Below are 20,954 nucleotides of genomic sequence, written 5' to 3' on the forward strand. Positions count from 1 at the left end.
CTCAGGGATTTCTGTGGCTATTGAATATACCACATAGCACGTGGGCTGTCTTGTTGAATTGCAATGGATGTTTCAGATCAATAAAGAGGCTCATTTGAGATTTTTTTTTTTTCCCCATGTTACACAAAATACATTCTCTCGTGGTACAAAGCTTGCATGAACTGATCATCGGGAGAAGCTAAGGTAACTGCACTCATGAATGAAAGCCCAAATTCTAGACCCAAGTCCGATTTTCTTGGATGTTAGCCTTTGCAGATAATCTCTGGGTTCCTTGTGGTCCCTGCTCTGAACTGGAAAAGAGAACATATACCTTTAATATTTTTACTCCTGTGGCTGTCGACTACAATGGCTTGAATATTCTGTTCATCCTCAACTTCAGGTCTTCTTGATCCTCGGAGACAGGTATTCTTCTGTCAGGCTTCTGAGTGACAAGCAGATATTTCATCCCCAGGGAGTATTCTCTCAGCAGTAACCCAGGCATCCAGCGTATCTACCACGGCTGCTTTTACTGCGTTTCCTCAGGTAGGGGAGCAAGGCAAACAAAAAGGGAGCCATGAAGCAACACTTATCCTCCAAGACGTGTCTGGAGGCCTGACCGTAGCCTGGCCAGCACGACCAACTGCTCCTGCTGGAAGCGTTAGCCTGATTAAATGTGCTACCAAAAGATTGCACGTGCACAAATTAGGGAAGTGATATAGATGCTGTTTGCATTTTGCATCTGGTAGTGCATAAAATAGGGAAATGACCAGTGCGGTTTTTCTTTTTTACCTTGAACTCTGTGCCTTCGCTGGACTTACGGGGATCTCCATGGCCAGCAAAAGTCGATACTTGGGGAGGAAATGGAAAACACTTGGGAAGAAAATTGCAGGTGGTGACTGTCAGTTTCCATAGGCCTTGCCTAAGCAGCAGGCAGGGGTGCCATAAAAGAAAGGGGCTGACAGAGGCACCCAGGCCCCCTAGGAATGCTTTCAGGAGAGAAATGTCAGGGTCTGGACCACCCAAAGATAGACGCGCTACCCAAGGGAGACGGCGGCTGGTGGAGAGAGATGTGCGTTTAAGGGACTGTGTCACCCAGGCCACTCGCTTTCTCTGCTCTGGTGGAGGCGCTGTAATCAGCTCTCCCTGGAGTCAAAGGGTGGATTGTCCTCGGGCCCCCAGGGAAGGAGCTATGGGGGCAACCAGGTTCCTGCCCAGCTGGGCTTCCAAATTCCCATCCATCTCAGGAAGAGCCGGCAGGTAATGTCCGCTCATGTTGTGTACGTGGGGTGTCCTGCCCTGCTCTTTTAGTTTTGGGGAAAGAAGTGTGATAAGCAAGAACTCAAACCTGTTGTCTTGCTGAAAAGATGCCAGCAGCAGGTCCAATTTGCATAAGACCTGCCTGCAATGAGATGCTTGGCTGGCAGGTGTATGCCTAGTTTATGGAAATGCAGTATGCTTCAAGGACAGCTCAGAAAGATTTGCAGGTGACCTGCAATAAAGACGGGTCACGGGACTGGCTGGAGCCACGCGCCAGCACCAAAGCTACCAGCTGAACGGAGCGAGGTACGGGGGTTAACCGCACCAAGTGATGCTGTCATGTCTGATGCTGTAGTTCTTCATCCTGCAGAAAATAATTAATGGTGTCCTTCTCAGAAAAAAAAAATAATTTAAAAAGTTAATCTGGAAAACTCTCAATTCACTCTATTTTAATTTAGGGGAATTGCATTTGTTACTTTGTTGTTTTCTTAAAAGATAGTGAGTGTAGAGAGTCTGAAATAGTGTATTTGAGCTATTTTGGAATAACATGTGAAGGAAATGAAGCAGGGAAAAAAAAAAAAGTCAGGTTTTTTGTATGCTACGTACCAGATATTCAACTTTAGACACCTGACAAGTTTTCAAGAGAGTTTAACCCAGTAAAGTGCTTACTCTGAGCTTATCTGAAAAGTCAAAGAAATAAAAAAAGAAAAATAGTCCTGAACATGGGCTTGCAGTATAGGTAGTGTTTTCAACATAAAGGTTTCACAAGATGTACTAATTCTATTGCTCTGGCAGGAAACTGAGGCTTTCACATTTAATGAAGCGTTTCTTTGAAGTCACGCTGAAATGATGATTGTGACTGTGTTGCACATCTGCCTGTCTGCACAGGGCAGACCGTTTCGACTTCCTTTTCCGAGACGCTGCCGGGTGCAGGCCGAGAGCACCACATATTTACCAAAACTTCATCCAGCGAAGATGGAAAAAAGGTGGCTCTTCTCCCTCTTTTCTTTGCTCTTGGTGCCCAGCGTTGGAGGTAAGCCTGTCAGACAGATGCCTTGACTCAGCTTGCGGTGGAGGGTGGCGAGGGGCAGGGCGGCATGTGCAGGTGGAGGCTGGTGTGTCTCACCAGGGCAAGCTGTAGCTACTGGTAATGACTTCTTGTTTCCTGACAACTTTCGAATAATCCTAGTTATAATGTGCAGCTAGTAAGGAGTAAATGGCTTGTGCTGACTAGCAGGTGAGTTTATTCAAAATGCCTAGCCTGTTTTCACCAGAATAATCACTGAGATGAGCTCACTTGTATTTAAGGCAACATGCGCCCATCTCCAATGGGCAAAAAGGAAAACCGCTGTTAAAGAGCAAAAAAAATCTCTCTCTCTCACACACACACATGCCTGTGTATGAAGGAAGAGAAAGAGTTGAAACACTTACAGGCAAGGATAAAAGGTATACAGCTGCAACCCCTTAAATAGATGCTTCCCTTCCTGTTCCCCACCCAGCCCTACACGCTACATCAAAGGCTTGAGGAACAGGTTTGTCATTGGGAGTAAAACTTTCAGAAAAGTTGAGTAAGGAGAACTGCATCCCCATCAGAGGGAGTTTAAATCAAAAACCAAGAAAAAGCCTGATGCTTACAACCCCCTCCCTGCCCCCAACAGGCTGACCATGCTGAATGCAGGAGTACTTATTACCAGCTAGGAAGAATTTCGTAGGCTACGCCTTTTTCCAGTTAAGAAAGGAAAAAGTTCATGTATTGGATTGGCGTGGTAAGATGCATCTCAAAACTGGCATAGGCTGTTCCTACTTTCTGTATCATTGAGGCAAACTGGATTTTAAAAGAAAGAAAAATATTTCATATGTGTATTCATAGAAAATAAAAGTTCTCAAATGCAAAGAAAGAACTAGAGGCTTTAAGACATGCACATGCAGGAAAGCAATATTATTTAGGGAAAAAAAGGACTGCTGGGGTTTTTTTTCCCTGAGGATGTAATCCTCACTGAAGTCACTCAAAGGGGAAAGAGGACACCACCATGCCTTTTGTGGACACCAGACATCTAAATGTCTGGGAGTTACTCTATTAAATTTCAAATGGAGCACGAGTATGGGCTAATGGACAGCATTTGATTTGGAAAAATAAAGTTAGCATAAAATGAGACTAATTATATTGAGATGATAGCAAAAATTAAGAATGTTTTTGCATGAAAGGGTTTCAGTTAAAATAACCTACTGTTAGGCTACTAACAACCAACACAAATGTTTCTACGTATGTAACTTTTTCATCTTAATGTAAAAATTCGAGTAATTCTTGGTAGGCATTCTTTACATGGTTCTTTGACAGCATCAGTATGAATATGAGAGATAACTCGCTAGCTGTACTTTGCCTGCTAGTCTTATCACAAGATTGCTAATCACTTTTTACTTAACTTTTACTGATGCAAAACTTGCAGTGAAATCAGTGAGTGTTTGCTATAATAAGCTCCTTGGACTGACAAAAATAATTTTCGGTAATTTTTCTCACAGCACTTATCACTCAGGCTTATTTTTATTTACCTTCTTACATCACCTCATCTCTTGGAAGTCAATTAAAAGATGACTAGAGCATGAATGGACCTGCTGGAACGGGTCCAGTGGAGGGCCACAAAGATGACGAGAGGGCTGGAACACCTATGCTATGAGGGCAGGCTGAGAGAGTTGGGGTTGTTCAGCCTGCAGAAGAGAAGGCTCCAGGGAGACCTTATAGCGGCCCTCCAGTACCTCAAGGGGGCCTACAGGAAGGACGGGGAGGGACTCTTTATCAGGGAGTGTAATGATAGGACACGGGGTAACAGCTTCAAACTGAAAGAGGGGAGATTTAGATTGGATCTCAGGAAGAAATTCTTAACTCTGAGGGTGGTGAGACACTGGAATGGGTTGCCCAGAGAAGTTGTGGATGCCCCATCCCTGGAAATGTTCAAGGCCAGGCTGGATGGGGCTTTGAGCAACCTGGTCTAGTGGGAGGTGTCCCTGCCCATGGCAGAGGGGTTGGAACTAGGTGATCTTTAAGGTCCCTTCCAACCCAAACCATTCTATGATTCAGTGATTCTGTGATTCTGCGTATGCACAGCAATAAAACACAGAGATTAACATTGGCCATGGCCATTCAGTACCTTTGTTCTCCATGCACCTAGTCTCTATGTGTTCATGTCACACTTCAGAGGTTAGGTACCAAATCTCAGACAGCTCTGCAGGGATGTGGAACTCTGCCCTTGTTCTTCCCTGCCAAACTGGAGCAGCGGGTACACCAGGTCCCTGTCTCGCTCCCAGCTGAGCTGCCAGAGCGTGGGGTACATTGTCCCCCCTGCTGGAACCGTCAAGTCTACCTGGACCCTGGCAGGGCATCCCCTGGCTCAGGTGCCCCGGACCCTTTTACCACACAGCAAAGCAGAAGTCAGAGCAAAGAAATTGGTACCTGCTTTTTTCAAGTAAAGAAGGTGAGTGGTGTGTGCTTGCTGCCGCGGGGAGTCAGCAGTACGGCTGGTGGGGCTGTGGGGCAAATTCCCAAAGCAAATTTACAGTGGTGTTTTGATACACAAGGAGCGTAAAAGCCAATGAAGATGAGGGGTGACAAGTTCATCCCTAAGAACATTTGCACAAACTCATTTTTTCTGGGGACCCACATGTCCTTTTGAAAAAGGTCCTTTTTGTGTATGGCTCTGTGGGTGTGATGGATTAGTTCTCTCCCTACAACCCCCCCATCCATAAATTCTTCTTCTCCTTGAGCCTGTCAGTGCCCTGCGTACAGGGGTTAGGGGACTGCAAGCCTCTTGTTCATAGGAGGGAGAGAAATCAATTTTACTACAGCAAGTCGTACAGGCTCACGTTGAAAGCTCCTTCATTTCACCAACCCGTTACTGCTTTATATGGCACACTAACGACTGCCAACATGCTTTATGAAATTAATTGAGGAAGAAACCATACCTAACGGGACAGCTCACTCTGACACTGAAACAGACAATCATTTAGGCCATGCAGAAGCTGTTTAATAACATGGAGGTAAAAGAACAGCTTTCTCTGTTGAAGCAGCAAAGGCAATGGCAGTGGGCAGGGGGAACAGTGTGGGGCAGAATTAGCCAGCAGGGATAGCTCATTTGTTCTTGCAAAAAGAGCTGGGGGATAAGTGGCCCCAGCTTCTGCTTTATTTATATCACTTTAAAGGTTTCCGTTTTCAGAGAGGTCCTCAGAGTTACCATTTCTTTCGCACGAGCGCAACAGGAGCTCTGCACCCTCTTCCAGAGGAGCGTCTGTTTGCTCTCCAGGTTCTCTCTCCACAGTTTGTACTGGCAGAGATCTGCTGTAAAGCTCCTCACTGGAAAGCCTGTTGTCACAGTTGTAGGGTCTTCGTGGTTGTCTGTGGCTAAGGCACCAAAGCATGTCAAAGATGGCTTAGGAGAAAGCTTTCTTTAAACATTACTTGTGCAGAAAATGGTCCTCTTTTTGTTTCTAAGGCCAGCCTGAAGACGTCATTACTCAAACAGAAGTGGTCCACGTTTTGCCAGGTACTGACGTGACCCTGATGTGCACCTTCCCAAAACCACTCGCCACCTACATTATACAGACACAATGGTCCAAGACTGATGACAACCAGCTTACCAGAATAGCTGTTTATCACCCTGTTTATGGCACCCATTACTTCACGTTTCCTGAGGCTTCTTACAACTTTTCGGTGTCCTTCAGCATGAGGAAGTGCTGCGACTGGGATGCTACGGAGGTGTTGTGTTCTCCCAATCCAAACGTCACATCTGAGTGCAATCGCTGGGCTCTGCATCTGAAAAATGTTACCGTCTCTCTTAGCGGGCAGTATGAGTGCAGTTTTGCTACTTACCCTTTTGGGACAAAGGCTGCAAAAATTCAACTTATTGTCAAGGCAGAAGGTAAGTGATTATGAATGAGATGTTGCTTTTTCATAACAGGGACAAGGGAAGGGGCAGTGGAATATCAGGTTAAGTGACCATTTCTTGGTCGGTGATGGTGACTTGTTTGGGGTTCGCAATGGTGCCACTGAATGCCGCTGTCTACACAGTTTCCTATTTACCAGGCACTCTTTAGCTGTTTTTATCCGGCTTCTGATTAGCAAACCTTATTTGTTTGGAGAAATATGAAGTTAAATAGCAAGGAAAAAAGGTGGTGAGATGGGCAGTTTCCACATTTTTCATTTTGGAGAAACAGGATGCAGAGAAGACTGGGCAAGCGGCTCAGGATATGGTGGGACCGACGATGCTGGAACACCAAACTCCAGTGTGCTGCTGCTACAGGCTTGCAGTGCTGGCCACACAAAAGAGCAAAAAAAACCCCTTGTCTGGTTGAGGCTGAGGGATGTCGTCTGCAGGGCGTGCTGGGTGTTAGCTCAATGGAGGGATCTGCATCCCCACCGTCAAAAACGAACTGGAGCAAAGCGGAGGATTGCTTAGGACGAACATAGGAACGGAGACTTGGCTGCTTCTATCAGCCAAAAGGAAGCTGTAAAGCAGCATGACTGCTCTTGGTAAGTAAGCCTCAGGGGAGAGTGTGAACTCCAGGGAGGATATTTAAATTATCCTGGCAAAGGAACAAATGGGTTTAAATAGGATGTGAACGGATTTGACTACAAATTAAACAACGGTGGCAACCATTAGTGCAGCAACTTTGGGAACAGCTGTTTAATGCCAGCTGTGAGGGCAAAAGTCCAAATTGCCATGAAGATGGAGCTGGGCGGGGATGTTGGGCAAGCTGGGCAAGCTTGTTGTTGCGCACGTGGGAGACTGGATTTGACGACCCCAGGTTTCTGTTAACAAGCCAAGAAGGATTAAAATAAATGCAACAAACCTGGCACGGTTTCAGTTTGGAGCTGCGAGGCCAGCGTGCTCACCCTGCTTGCGCCCAGGGCTGTAGATGCAGCACGTGTTCAGGGGTTAGAGGAGGGGTGGGTGCAGGTGACATAAGGGGTAGCAGAGGGCAGCAGAGCACTGGGGCAGCAGCACCCATTGGCACAGTGCTCCCACCGCCTCTTTGGCCTGCGTCCTGAGGCCGGACCAGTGGCAGGGGAGACATCGGTCCTCAGGTTGGATCACATCAGTCCCGCAGCAGAAGAAGCCTTGACTCCATGGGGTCGGGGACATGGCATGGCTCCTCAGCAGCCGCAGCAGCGGCCTGCCTCTGAAGATGGCTGGCAACTCTGGAGAAACAAACTCGGGTTCCCATGCAAGCCTCATACGCAGAGAGGTTTAACCCAAACTGCCATCTCACCTCCTGCTGGCCCCTGCATGGCAGTGCCTCCAAGCGTTTCGGTGCTATTATCCCAGAGTCACACCTCAGGGGCAGCGCAGCGGTACCTTCCTGCCCTGATGAAGCTGTAAAGGCAAAATTAGATCCGGCATCTCTGCAGGTCCCATAGAGGGTGGGTGTGTTTAAGCAGTACATGCTGGATAATTGTGTCAAGGACAAAGCTGCCACTTTACCTGCTGTACAGGCGTGTGCTGCGGGAATTTGAGAATTTTCCTACACTTCAGAGGGCAGAAGGGATGGATGAAGCAGAGAGGTACAAACAGTGCTGGTAACTGTGTGAAACCCTCCCATGCTTTTGTTCTTCATGGGATTTTTCTCTGGCTCTTCTTTAATACAGTAATAGTGCTAATCAGGCATTGCTCTTTTTCTCTTGCTGGTGTCCTTGATTGATACTAATGTGTTCAATGCCATTATTGATGTCTACATGCGAAACGTGGGCAGCTCTTGTTTATATCAGCATCATTGTGGCTTTTTTCAGCAAGTGCATGATGTAGCAAGCTGTGCTACTGATAACTGCTTGCTAGAGAGAACTAAGAAGTTTGGTTTGCAACATACCTCTTGCAGACTTGTATTTTAAGGTAACCATATCTTTTCCAGTCAACTTCTTCCACTCCAAAGAAGGCCTTAATACAGCCTGCAGGTGGAATGGAGGAGGGTACTAGTCATTAATGGAGTACAGCTCCCAGCTATATCGAAGTGAAGTGAATCCAGATGGATTTAACTCGTAGATACTGCAAAAAGCCCGCAGAGCAGCAGGCTGACATAGGACTGACAAACACAGAGGGCCTTAGCCAACAGGCTGTTAATGGAGGTGGTAATCAAAGATGGGGGGAAAATAAGCAGCTGGGACACTGACTGTGAGAACAGGCCTCTGCCGCAGACCGAGCTCCTGGGTGACTACTTATCTCTGTACTTGTCGTACGCTGCACAGCACTTTTGCATGGCAGCTTGTCCCAGCAAAATCTCCTGTGCAGTTTTCTTCCTGGGGAAGCTACAGATTTGCTTCCTTTGCCCTTTCTTTATCCTTTCTGCACTATCCAGCCCCTTTAGGGCTTGTGCACTCCGTGTCCCACTGCGATAGCCGGTGCTTTGCTCTGGTGGAGAGTGGAGACGAGCTGCTTCTGCCGCTGGGTCTCCCAGGCACCACTCTGGGTGCTGCCTTTCTTAATATCCCTGTGGCACCACCTGTGTGCTGGCAACTGTCACTCCGTGCTTGGGTGGCAGACAGAAAGGAAGTTACAGTCACCAGAAAGTCCCCACTGCCAAATAACCTAACAGCCTGGGACTGATAGATAGTCTTCCTCCCCTCAAGATAAAAAAAAAAAAAAAAAAAAAAAAAAAGAATAAAATATATATCCGTTCTATCTCAACACGCAAGCCAGAGCTACCAGAGGAACAAAGTTCAAAAGTTTTCCCCACAATGGTGTGCCTGCCTACACGGGGCTGAGGGACGGAGAGCTCAGGGCTCACCAAGGCACTCATAGCATCTCCCGGCCATCGCCGCTGCTCTTCCTGTTTACATGCACACACACACGCAGGCCCAATGTTTGGACCACAGCTGTGCTCTATTTAGTGCATCACTCTGCCCTTCCACAGAGGGACTGGAGCCCTGGGCTGAGAATGGGTAGCGTAGGAGATGCTGAAATGCTTTTTTTTTAAATAGATGACAAAGGAAAGAGCGACAAGTTCTCTGCTTCTGCTAGTGGGCAGGTTGGAGAATAACAAAAGGAGCACTTGCACTGAAAAACGGGGTTAATCTTAACCCGCCTGACATGCTGAACACCTTGCTTAGTGAAAGGAAGGCCTGTGGATATCTTCAGAGGAAACGAAATACAGGTGCACAAAATTGATGTGAAGGTTTAATGCCGCAGAAAAAAAAATTGTAAGAGAAATATTGAAGCTTCGAATTATTCTCAGCTCCAAAAGGAGACGTCTTGATCCTGCAGTTAAGCTAAGGTTTTTATGAATTGCCCAAAAACTCAGGTAAAACCATGAATTAGAGTCATGAAACTGCATCTAGAATCAGATACAGGGCTTTCACTTAACAAAAGTGTCTATGGGTAATGGTTGAAAATTACAGTTCCTTTCTAATCAAAAAAGTGCCTGTTCCTGTAACAGAAGACTAGACAGCATTGGTTTTTAAAGCACAATGAACACCATGTTTCTGATTTTCCTTCTTGGGCTTTTTGTTGTTGTTGTTCCTGCTGCTGTTGCAATGACAAAAGAGGAGCAGCACTACGTGAAGGAAGTGTGGTTAAACCAGACCTTAGAAATTCCATGCCTTGAGGACACGACCTCAGAAAATTTGTCCAATTATCCTTTGAAATGGCTAGTGGTAAGTATTTCTCCTATATCTCAGGTATAAATTTCAGAAGGAACTACAGGGTATTTTTGCAGATTGAAATAGAAATGTTAGACTTAACTGTATCCTGCAGAATTTGCTAAACAAAAGGTATCGGTTGTGTTGGACTGTGATAATAAAGGGGAAAAGTACAAACATGGTTTTGCAACACAGACACCACAAACAATAGCTGTTAAAGAAACAAATAGGGGAAAATTCCATCTTAATTGCTGTTAATTTTTCAGGAGTACATGTAGAGCACGTCCATGGAAAGTGGCAAGGAACTTAGCAAATGTAACAGAGCTAAAATATTCCTTGTGTTGGATTTCTCAGGGGTTTTTGCTGTAGTGAAGCTTTAGTATCTCCAAAAAAATGCACAGTTACTGCATAGGGTAGTGAGATATCAGGCTGCTTTGAAATAGGGGAAAAAAAAAAAAAACCAAACCAAAACAGGCTGACTGTAATGGTTTTGGTTTTGCTAACCTCTGTGTCACAGAGGCAGGCCGAAGACATGAAAACCCAGTTATCTAGCTAACCACATAAAATGCTATTTTTAAGCTATTTGCTGTGAGATATAAAGCTCATTATATTTTTGTACGGCATCTCACTTTCTGGATAAATATTTATACGCATGTTTTAATGTAACCTTTTAGCATTCATTTCAGCATGTAGAGATAAGCATCAGCCAGCAGTGTCCTTGAGCTCTGCCTGATAATTTCTGTCTGGTGTCACTGAGGAATTTTAACTGTTGAGGCTTTTCTTAAAGGTGATTTTCAAATATTTCAGGACTTTTAATTATTTGTCCCAGCTCATTATCTATTTTGATCTCCCCTTTGCAATGCATTCTTAATATTAAAATTCTTAAAATTTTTTGTAAGGAACATCATTGTCCTTACTATGTTTTAGTGTTGCTAGTTCACTCTACAAAGCAGCAGAGGAAGGGGAAAAAGACAACCAAAGGTCAGCACAATGACATATGTGGGTCACCATGCATCATTCAGAGTATAGCTTGCAAATATGTACTGAGGCACAGACGTCCAGGATGCGCCGGCTGCACTTCTATCTAAGGGTGGGTGGCATACAGGCATTAAGAGATGACTTTTAGCTATTATTACCAGGTTTTCACTATTTAAAATCTAAACCAGCAAGGACTGTCTTGGAATTTTGATTGTACTTAATATCTATGGGATGCAGCATAATTTAAAGGTTGCTGCAGTGAGAAAGCAGCTCTGTTGCCCTCTCTGCAGGCTGCAGAGACCAGGACTCACAAGACACAGTTGTTCACTCCATAGTTTATTAGTCAGATGATGACTACTATCGGTTTTGAAGATCTGAGGGAGAATGTATTTCAAAAAAAAAATAGATGTTGCAAAAGTCCACCTACTACTGTGCAACGCTAGGGGTGCAAGGGAAGATTTTCATAGTGGGGATAGAGCTGGTTTACAAAAATATTTGGGGAGGGGCTGTCTTGTCTTCACACATTATGTGGGTTGCTCTTTTCACAGGGGGAAAACGGCAGGAAAGAGGAACTTGTGACCAAGGAGCCCTTTTGCCCTGCGGTGTATAGGAACAGGAGCACACTGGACAGGCAAAGAGTCCACCTGGGTTTGAATAACACTCTAAAGATTTTCCCCACCAAAATCGTGGATGATGGCAGGGTGTTTTCCTGCCACGTGCTGTACCACCCAGAGAGAGTCCAGAAGAGCAGCACCACCGTGAGAGTATTCGGTAAGGGGCTTATGCCAACTGCCCATTTAATTGCACTTTTAAGGGTAACATTCCTGTCTGGTTCTGAAGGCGATAGTTTTTGAAATACACCGGGGTTTTTTTATGTATACATATTTACATTACATTTTTTTCAGCTGCAGTAAGTTAAAATGTTAGTAAATAGCCCCATAGTTCTTAGGAAGAATTTGGGGCCACTCCTTCAATTTCTAGTGTCAAAAATAGTAGATCCATTGCGCATATATCAACCCCGCCAGCATGCACATTGCCACTCTGTCACCCCGATGTGTAAGCTTCTGTTGGCACTTTGCAGGTTACAGGTAAGCACCTTGGTCATCGAGATCTCTGTGCCCCAGTTACAAAATGACCATTCTGCTTGTGGTTAGGAAACCATGGCCAAAATCTAGTAAGCGGAACTACCGTTGTTGCAAAGTCTCATCCTCAAAGGCATATGATGTTCAACTGCTGCCAAAGGCTCTGGTTTTGACAATGAGGTCCTGCCTGGGTGCTCAAATGGGTCAGGAGTGGCAGGGCCCATGTACCACAAACACGTGGGCTGGCATTTCATGCTGGAAGCCTTCCCCATCTTTAGTTACTTGGCCTGTTCCCTTTCTAGTGGCTTAGGAACCACTCTACAATCGCTGAGGTACAACTGAATCAGAGCAGTGCTGCCCACTGAAAACCAGACTGCGTTTTCTGCTTAAAGAGCAGTGAGTCTGGAAAGCATATTTCCAATGCTTCTGCAATGGATGGGTGTTAAATGGTGGGTCTGTCAACAGTCCCTTGGCTGTAGTTGCTTCCCCAAGGAAGCCCGCAGCTTGGGGATGGCACAGCCATACGAGGCTGATGCTCTGAATGCAAAGGAAGATTCAACAGGGAGCAGTAAAAAGACAAAAAAGGCAAAACCTGTGTCTGGGGGCTGTTGGTCGGTCACTGACGCAAGAGAAATAAAAATAGAAGTTAATGATCTGAAATTTCCTCTTGCATTTGCATGATTCAGACAAGGGTCTTACTTTTAAAAATCAACGTTTGTCAAATAGCTATAGTGTTACCTGGGTAATCGTTCAAGTATACTGACATACTTGAACTCTCCGTCCCCTCCATCCCTGCTGATGCTCTCGCCTTGGTTTGTGTATCTGTTAGCCAAAGAGGTTGCTTTATTTGTCGTCTTCTCTGAATTACTGTGTCATGTGTGGTTGTCTGTGCATGCACCCGCGTCGGCATATTAGCACAACAGGGAGAGAGGCAAGCAAGAGAAAGCAACCATGGCCCTTGGTGTTGAGCAGCCTGTGTGTGACGCTCCCAGTAAGTGCTGTCTGGCTTTGGACCGGGGTGCTGTGCCATCAGCCTCTCTCACTGAGGTCCTGAGGGCAGGGGTAGGTGGAGGGGCTCCCTGAGAGCTGGTGTGTGGTGGGTACAGAGGAAGGTCTCTCAGACCTCAGGCCGACAGAGTCCCGATCTCGGAGGAAGAGCATTTTTTTTGCTCTTAGCCATTTCACATCTGATATTTTGTGGGTAAAATAACTATTTTGCATGTGGTCTCACTCTTTTCTGTTACCATTGGCTGGAGTCACGCTGCTTATGATTGCATCATATCAGCATTTCTCCGTTTACCTCTTTTGTGCTGCAGCAGGAGGGGAGACCAAGGGCAAATGCACCAGCCCACACCCCCATGCACTGGCAGGGCACAGGCAGAGACAGTGGCCAGAACAATCCAGCAATCTCCAGTTGACATCTGGGGACAGACAAACAGCCACTTCAGATGACAGCATCCCTCTTGTTCCTTGTGCCAAAGCTGACTGAGAAACAAACATTTATGTCCTAGCAGGTAGACCAAGCCTCAAATGGCCTGGGCAGGATCTGAAGCATGATAGTAAGCCTATAAAACGTCATCAGCACATTATATTGGTTTATATCTGTCATCCTGGGCATTAGAAAAGACACAGGCAGGGATCCAAGGCCAAAAGAAACCTGGGGAGATTTTCTCATCCCAGCAAGCCAGCATTCCACTGTCACCCAAACACTTGGGCAATCAAACCCCACAGGCTGGGTGCCATGGAAGAAGGGCAGGGAGGGCAGGCAGCGTAGTGTGCCACAGGGCTGTAATGGGCAGGAGGAGGAGGAAGAGGAAGCTACTGTCACCTGGGGAAAGCTCCTTGTGCAGGATCCCTCTGACAAATGCTTCAGGGCTAAACACAGCGGAGACAGCCCAAGTCTGAGGGGAGGCCGCGGCACTTCCCCACAGATGCTAGGGGTGGCCTGAGTGTGACTCAGAGCTGGGCAGGAGGGGATGGGGAAGGCAGGAACCAGTCTCTCAGTGAAGTTGAGAGTCTTGGTAGGTTGAGTAAAAACAGACATTCAATCGAGAGAGCTTTTTTTAAGAGGGTACATTTGGACCAAAATACTTTAAAATATTTCTTTCCTAGAACAGAGTTCTTTTAGATACAAGTTTCTGAGAAAATGTATGGCCTTTAGACATCTAACTTTGCCAAATATTGATTTCTCCTTTTTGTAAGAGTAAAAGCTCAGCAGCAGAGACTACTACACTAAATATTGAATTTCTGCTAGACCTAAAACATTGGTAAATATCCTAGCAAGACAAATGAATGTCAAACTGTTAACGGGGCCTGAGATGTTAAATGGAAAAGATCTATTAGATCATTCAGAGCTGTGCTTGAGAGCTGCCTGCCAGAACAGTTACCCAGCAAACATGTCTTCTGAGAAAGCAGAGGACAGCATCCAATACAGATGTGGAAAATCATACCTGTTGCCGTCAAAAAACAAAAGGAAGAGTAGGCACTAGGCTAGATGTTATTTAGTCTCTCAGCCAACTTTTAGCTGAGATTAGAAGATCCAGTTTACCAGACTTTTTCTTACATCTGAAAAAGCATGGTTGTCTTCTGCCAGCCCCACTATCATCTGTACAGTTTTGTCAAGGCACAAACAAGGATGAAATCTGAAGACATTCATTTTCTGATAGCAAGATTACATGAAAAAAAAACAAAACAAAACAAAAAAACGAGAGAAAAAAAAAAAAGGAAATTGCCCCCCAAAAGTACCCTAAGTCCAGAAAAACATAAGGCCATGACAATTAAATATAGGTCACTCCCAGGCATAATCCACCAGTAACACCAGGCAGAAAAATGGAAATTAAAAAAAAAAGAAGGCAGGAGAGTCCTCGGTGGATTTGCTATGTAAAACAAACGGGGAAACTTGAGCAGTTCAACTCAGAAGGGAATGTAATGAACAGAGGTGACCCTATATCAATCAAAAGGGTTAGAAAAAAAGAGAAGAAAATCATCTTAATGTATCTTAATGGTAGAGAATAAAGCAGAGTTTGGGTTGGAAAGAGAAAGAATCACAGATCTCCTAAGTAATCCAAAAGATGCACTTGTTCCCAGTCCAGTTTTAAGGCTCAGAAAGGTTTTTTTTTTAAGGCTCAGAAAAATTTATCCAAGGTTTTGGAGATTTGCTATATATTAGCACAGTTTCAACAGCCCTTACTTAACAAGTCAGTTAATATTGCTGCAAACCAGTGATCCCAATGGCTAGTTTAGAAAAGCCAATTTAGAGAGGCTTACGGTACCTGATAACTTTTATCTATACAGTCAGCCACACCTGGAACCAAAATGCTGTGAAAACAAAAGAAAACACTTTTTCCATTTCTTGTGGATGCGGTCATCAGAGACCCACTGCTCTGATGTGAAGGTGAGCTCTGGGCTTCCTGGCAAGGCAGGAAGCGCCTGCGGTGTGACACTGTCATTACTTCTGCCCAGGTGACAGCACGCAGATAGCTGGTAGCCAAAATCAATCAATGTTTTCGGGGACAGCTAAAGCCTTTGCAGATGACTTTGATTGGCAAACACCTGAAGGAACCAACAGCTGGGGAGTGTTTTATTTCAACAGGCCTAGGAAGGGAGTGATTGCTGCCGGAGCCACAACTACAGGATGGTTTGAGCTTGCTTCTCTGGCAAAGCTACCCAAGAATAGTTTAGATAGGCAGTGAAATACATCACAGATCTTGTGGTAGTAGCTGCTGATATACGCTTGTAAACCACTTCCTTGACTTCACGTCGGAGCCGTGCAAGTTTTATCTTGCTAGGCGTGTAGGTGGATGTAGGATTTAATTTCCACTCTTTTTAGAAACAAGGCTGTTAAATCTCATTAGAAGCTGTTACTGTGACCTTCAGTATCCATTTCACTAATACATTTTCTGTTTGCTTTCCAGCCTACCCTGAGATCTCCATTAGCCTTCAGGAGGGCTCAGCTGGCACCTCGCAGAAGGTGAGTGATTTTGGAGCAAAGAGTAATGCCTGTGACCGTCGCTGTGCCACCCCAGCAGGGCCAGGCAGGCTAAGCTGAATCACATATAGGCGGGACCTCCAAACTGACCGAGCTCACGGGGAGACAAGCGAGTCAATGAGTTAATGGTGTCAGCCGTTCGTGCCCTTTCCTCTGAGTGATTCCAACCTCTGCAACAGCGAGCTGCTTCAGTGAGAACAAACTGGAGCTAGCTACAGGCTTCTCCGTGGTGTGGGTAAAATCTGATTTTGCGTTAGCCCCAGGGAAAGCTCCGGGACAGGGTCCAAGGGGCTGTGAAGAGTCGGTGATGTTGCAGGGGGCTGCGATGCTCCCTTTCCCTCCCCACCCACTGGCTGACACCCAGCAGCCTCGAGCTGCCCTCTCCACACCGCATAAAATCCCTCTCTGAAGAAGGTCACCCACTACCTGGGATGCTGGTCCGAAGGTGTAGGCAGTGGCAGTCCTGTCCTGCACACAGACCCCCAGGGACAGGGAGGAGCAGGTGCTCGAGGCACCGACATGGTCTAGCGTGTCGATGGAAAGGTGATGATCTTGTTGGGCATAATGTGGCATGCTGCAAACAGAACTCAGCTGGAGCAATCGGATGCTGATGGAGGGGCTGGATCTAAGTCTGAGGGCCCCTATTTAGAGGTGAGCAGTTACACATGTGTTTTGGGACCTTCATCACCTGCTTGGCAATGGCAAAACCTAAAGGGAAAGTCTGCTGTACTGCATTGGCTGTACTTAACATATTTGTGGCCCATATGATTGACTAGCAAGCCATTAGCAAGCTGTGACACTTTGCTTCCTGTTGCATCCATCCAGGTTGAAGCTTTTGATCCGTGAGCGTCCCAAGTTTAGAAAGTTTTACTTGGAAAGAATGCTTGTGGGCAGACAGAACCTTGTATTAAACCGTACCCATGTGTTGTCAGACAAGCCATGAGTCAGCTGGTTCTGCAAAACCAGTATGATTTTCCTGGTGACATATTTCCAAGTGTGGTGTTGGACATTGCAGGTTTTTGTCTGCACTGTCCAGCTGAGCAGAGCAAGGGGTGCTGCTGTCATCCAACTGGGCAACAGAAACTCTTCCAAGAGCCTCTGACCATTCTTCACCTCCAAACAAACACCGACTCCTTTCCTTCTCTTTTCCACCTTTTCTTGCAGGCCTTAAATCTACTTTGTATTTCTTCATAGGTAGCATTTATAAAAATATTATGAACTAATAGTGCCTGAAAAATAAGGGAATAATGAAGAGAAAAGAGAAGAAAACCATTACACCACAAGTTTAGAGGTTATTTACCGTGGCAAGTTGAGTTTCAGCTCAGTAGTTTCGGTCTTCCTACTGAATGATTGACTTCTGCTGGCTGCAATGCATCAAGCTTGCTTTCAACTAAATGTGTGAGCCACTTTCTTCGAAAGTGGGAGCAAGAGGGCTTTGTGCTGCATGGGTATCGCATGCTCTTTTCTTTTTTTTTCTTTGTTTAACTGGGCAAGGCAATTTCTCTAAGCTGCTCTAAGTAAATGTAATTGGGAACATCTAGGAAGCACGAGGTTGAGACCTCCCACCCTGCTAGTGCCCAACCTTTCATCCAGCCTTGATTTTGAGGTCCTTCCCATCTATTGCTTGATGAGAAATTAAATTGAGCACAGATTTTTAGAGCAACTGGCATACAGCCAGGACTACTGCATCTAAAGCACACAATTCCTTGTGACTTCTGGCAACCTCTTGTATATCATGCCCTCTACAAAGGTATCTAATTTTGTATATTTTGTAACATATCATTGTGCTAGGCAGTCTTTTTCATGGGATTTGCCTCCTTATCTGCCTGATGAAGGAAGGATTTAGATGTCAATCAGGAGGTGTCTCATTCTCCCCACACACACTGATGCCAGTGTTTCTGCATGTGGGTGTTTCTCACCGAGGCACTGGGGGTGGGAGGGTGGACATGGATATCTCTCTGGACGCAGCGCAGGACTGAAGGGTTTTGGAGCCCATCACTCACCGGCTGGCCCAGGATGATGAGGGTGTCCCTGGGCTCTCATTCAGTGGTGTCTGCAACCAGAAAAATCAGGGGGAAAGAAAGCTGTGTCTGCAAGGGATTTTGGAAGCCATCAGACAGGTGAGAAATGCCAGAGGCTAATGACTTGTTTTTACTGCCCTATAGCGTAATGTGAGCTGCGTCGTGAGGAAGGCATTTCCCAAGCCAAGTCTCCGGTGGTATGTGGACAGAGTGAGCCTGATGGAGCGGCATGAAGGTAATGCAACCTGTCAGCAGGACAACGGCACATCTGTAGAAGTGGTTCACAAGAAAAGTGACGGTTGCTCATCCACTCCTGCCACAGGGAGCCTGTGGGCGTCCATCAGGGTGAAGGGAAGGATCAGAACTCCTCAAAGGGAACAGCTGGCAAAGAGCCATGACCACAAACCCCCGCAATTGACAGTGATGGGAACAACGGCTTGGAATAACCACACTGTTCTTGCTATCTTTGATACTGTCTCAGTAAAGAAACCTGCAGCTATATGAGCTTGTTTTTCAGTACCAATATTTTGCACATCCCTGATTTATAGTTTGGAGTGTAATGAGAGGGTCTTGCAGATTTTCTTTTTTTTTTTTTCTTTCCCCTAGAAATTTCTGTTGAACAAGAAGATTTGCAAGATAGTGAAGGTTTCTATCATCTGAGATCAACGCTGATGTTACAAGGGACCTACCAGACACATAAGACATTCTCGTGTGCATGTCTGTTTTCCTTCCTTGGGAATGAAACATGGAATATTTCATCACAAGAAATATTTGTTTCCTTCGGTAGGTTTTTCTTATGTAGGACACATCTGAAACGTAAAATGTAAAGAACACTGAACACGTGTATTCTCTGTTAGTTAAAATACTGAAGAAATGCCAAGAATAAGGAAGCTCTATTGTACAAGTTCATCACACAGCTTGAACTTCCTGGGAGGTTTTTTAGCTCAAGTCTGCTCAAGCCGCTAAATGAGCTGAGAAACTCCTGCACAAATATAAGATGCTTGCTGTTTGTTTAGGCAGGATCTTGCTGCACTTCCCATATCCCAAAATACACTAGCTTAGCCACATGGCAGCAGTGAGCTATCATAATCATGTGTTTTTCACTGAGCACTCCTGGCAGAAAGTCTGCATGTGTGCAACGCGGCTCTCTGGAAAATCACACCCTCAGAGTCAGGGCTATGTTGTACATCTTCAGTGAAACGTGCAAAAGGCCCCTAAAACAGTTGACCCATTTTGGACAATGGAGAGACTAGGGAAGTGCGGAAAAATACTGTCTCAAGCAGTTGCTGAAAGCAGGAGACGCGGCGGTGCAGAGGTTACGGCATTTCTGAGGATGCAGGTTGGCTGGCGAGAAGGAAAGACTGATTTCCTTTAGCATCCTCTTGTGCATGCCTCTTTTTTGGGTGCAAATGCATAACTACACCTTTTTTTTTTTTTTTTTTTTTTTTTTTAATGGGTATGCCCCTTACTGCACAGATAATACAACTGAACTGCTGGCCTCTTAGCAGTCTCCATGGGTACATCACGTACCGTGGTGACTACTTGCAGCTCAGCTGTGTTCACTTGTGGCTGTGGATACACTTATTGGTATGCTTTTCCCACAAAGAAAGACTGCATCAAAAGCCAGAGTGTACTCCTCTGGAAACCTAGTTTCGGAGGAAAGGGAGATAAATGATCATTTTTCTCCAAAATGACTCATTTCACCCAATTTGCAGCTTTGTAGAAATATATTCAAATTGGAGAGCCGTCAATTAAAGCAGTCTACATTCTTGCCTGCAGGCTATGCTAACGCTAAGATAGATCCACTCTGTATAAAAATGTGAATGTATTTATATGTGACAGAAAGGAAAGAATTAAATTAATTCTCAGCTATGTTCTGTGAAGGTGCCACACTAATGCACAGTATGACACAAACCCCAAACTAAATTTTCAGCCTTTATAACAAAAGCCTAACTACTTTTAAGAACTGCTTTCATCTTTTTTTTTTTTTTCCTTCACAGACAATAAATCTAATGAAGCCTCATCTGAAGCTTTTACGACCATAGCTTCAGAAGGTAGGATAAATTAGAGAACAAAATAACTCGGGTTAGGTTAAAAGTGAGTCTGTAAATTCCTAAAGCTGCTGGAGAAATAGTTTTGCAAACTTATTTCTGGATGGGTAGTAAGGTACCCCTTTCTGCAGCTATGACTTCAGAGAAAACACTATAAACAGATATTTTGGTGACATAATCTATCATAATTAAGCCCAAGCATAATTAAACTCCAGCCTTGAGGGGCACTTATTGTTATTTCTGATGCTTCAGCTGGCATTTGAATATAGCTCTTTCAGCACTGAGCTGATAATTAAAAATAACAGCCCTACTAATGGTCCTACCTTCTGCTTAAGTACACAGCCAAGATCCTCAACACTTTTGCCTAATTAAAGAACCGATGGGATGTTTCTTCGTTTGTGTAAATTTTGCAAATCCGCGCTCTGCCCCTGCAAGTTTGTTTTATTATTATCAGCTTATTGCAGACAGATAAATCGTTCCCTCCACAGCTCAGCTGAAGCCCTTTGGAGACGCCTCTCCTGGGGCGGCTGGTTCTGCTCCCCACGGGAGGCAGCTGCGTTTCAGCGGTGGGTTATGTGAGTGCATCAGAGAAATGCTGTAGAAAAATGGCATGGAAAGAAGTGCGGTGTTCTATGTAAGCTTGCTTCTGTGAGTGCAGTTTGTGGCAAACCCTGAGGGTTCAGCTAATACCCTGCTGGGCACCAGAAAGCCATCCCAGGTACAGGGGGTCCCTGACAGAGGGACTTTGTCCTCCTCTGGCCTCTGCAAGGTGATATCTCAAAGCAGCCCCTGCAGCTTGTGTCATGTCACCACCCTGCTTCACCTTGCATGCTCTGCAGAAATGTACTGGGAGCTCGGCAAACCTCAAAGTGCCCCACTGCCCTGGTTTTTAGACCTGCTGCAGCTTTGGTAAGGAGACCTTCTATGCAATGAAATCCCTGATAGCGCAGGCAAGGCTAAGATGAAAAGTAAACGGAA

General features: G+C 45.4%; 1 protein-coding gene across 3 annotated transcripts in view; it reads left to right on the forward strand.

Annotated features, from left to right (window-relative positions):
- The first annotated feature begins 1,996 nt into the window (after positions 1 to 1,996).
- The window catches only part of CD96 (CD96 molecule), a 30,103-nt gene continuing 11,145 nt past the window's right edge, over positions 1,997 to 20,954 (forward strand). For 2 of the 3 annotated variants that reach the window (XM_074597420.1, XM_074597426.1), the window contains exons 1-8: positions 1,997 to 2,269; positions 5,721 to 6,146; positions 9,762 to 9,871; positions 11,383 to 11,605; positions 15,831 to 15,886; positions 18,070 to 18,160; positions 18,532 to 18,708; positions 19,926 to 19,979. In XM_074597420.1, coding sequence (XP_074453521.1) covers positions 2,083 to 2,269; positions 5,721 to 6,146; positions 9,762 to 9,871; positions 11,383 to 11,605; positions 15,831 to 15,886; positions 18,070 to 18,160; positions 18,532 to 18,708; positions 19,926 to 19,979 — 1,324 coding nt within the window. In that variant the 5' untranslated portion in view covers positions 1,997 to 2,082. The remainder of the gene's footprint in view (positions 2,270 to 5,720; positions 6,147 to 9,761; positions 9,872 to 11,382; positions 11,606 to 15,830; positions 15,887 to 18,069; positions 18,161 to 18,531; positions 18,709 to 19,925; positions 19,980 to 20,954) is intronic. The other variant, XM_074597436.1, reaches the window with a different exon arrangement.

Source organism: Larus michahellis, chromosome 1 (genome assembly GCF_964199755.1).
Source record: "Larus michahellis chromosome 1, bLarMic1.1, whole genome shotgun sequence".
NCBI lineage: Eukaryota > Metazoa > Chordata > Aves > Charadriiformes > Laridae > Larus > Larus michahellis.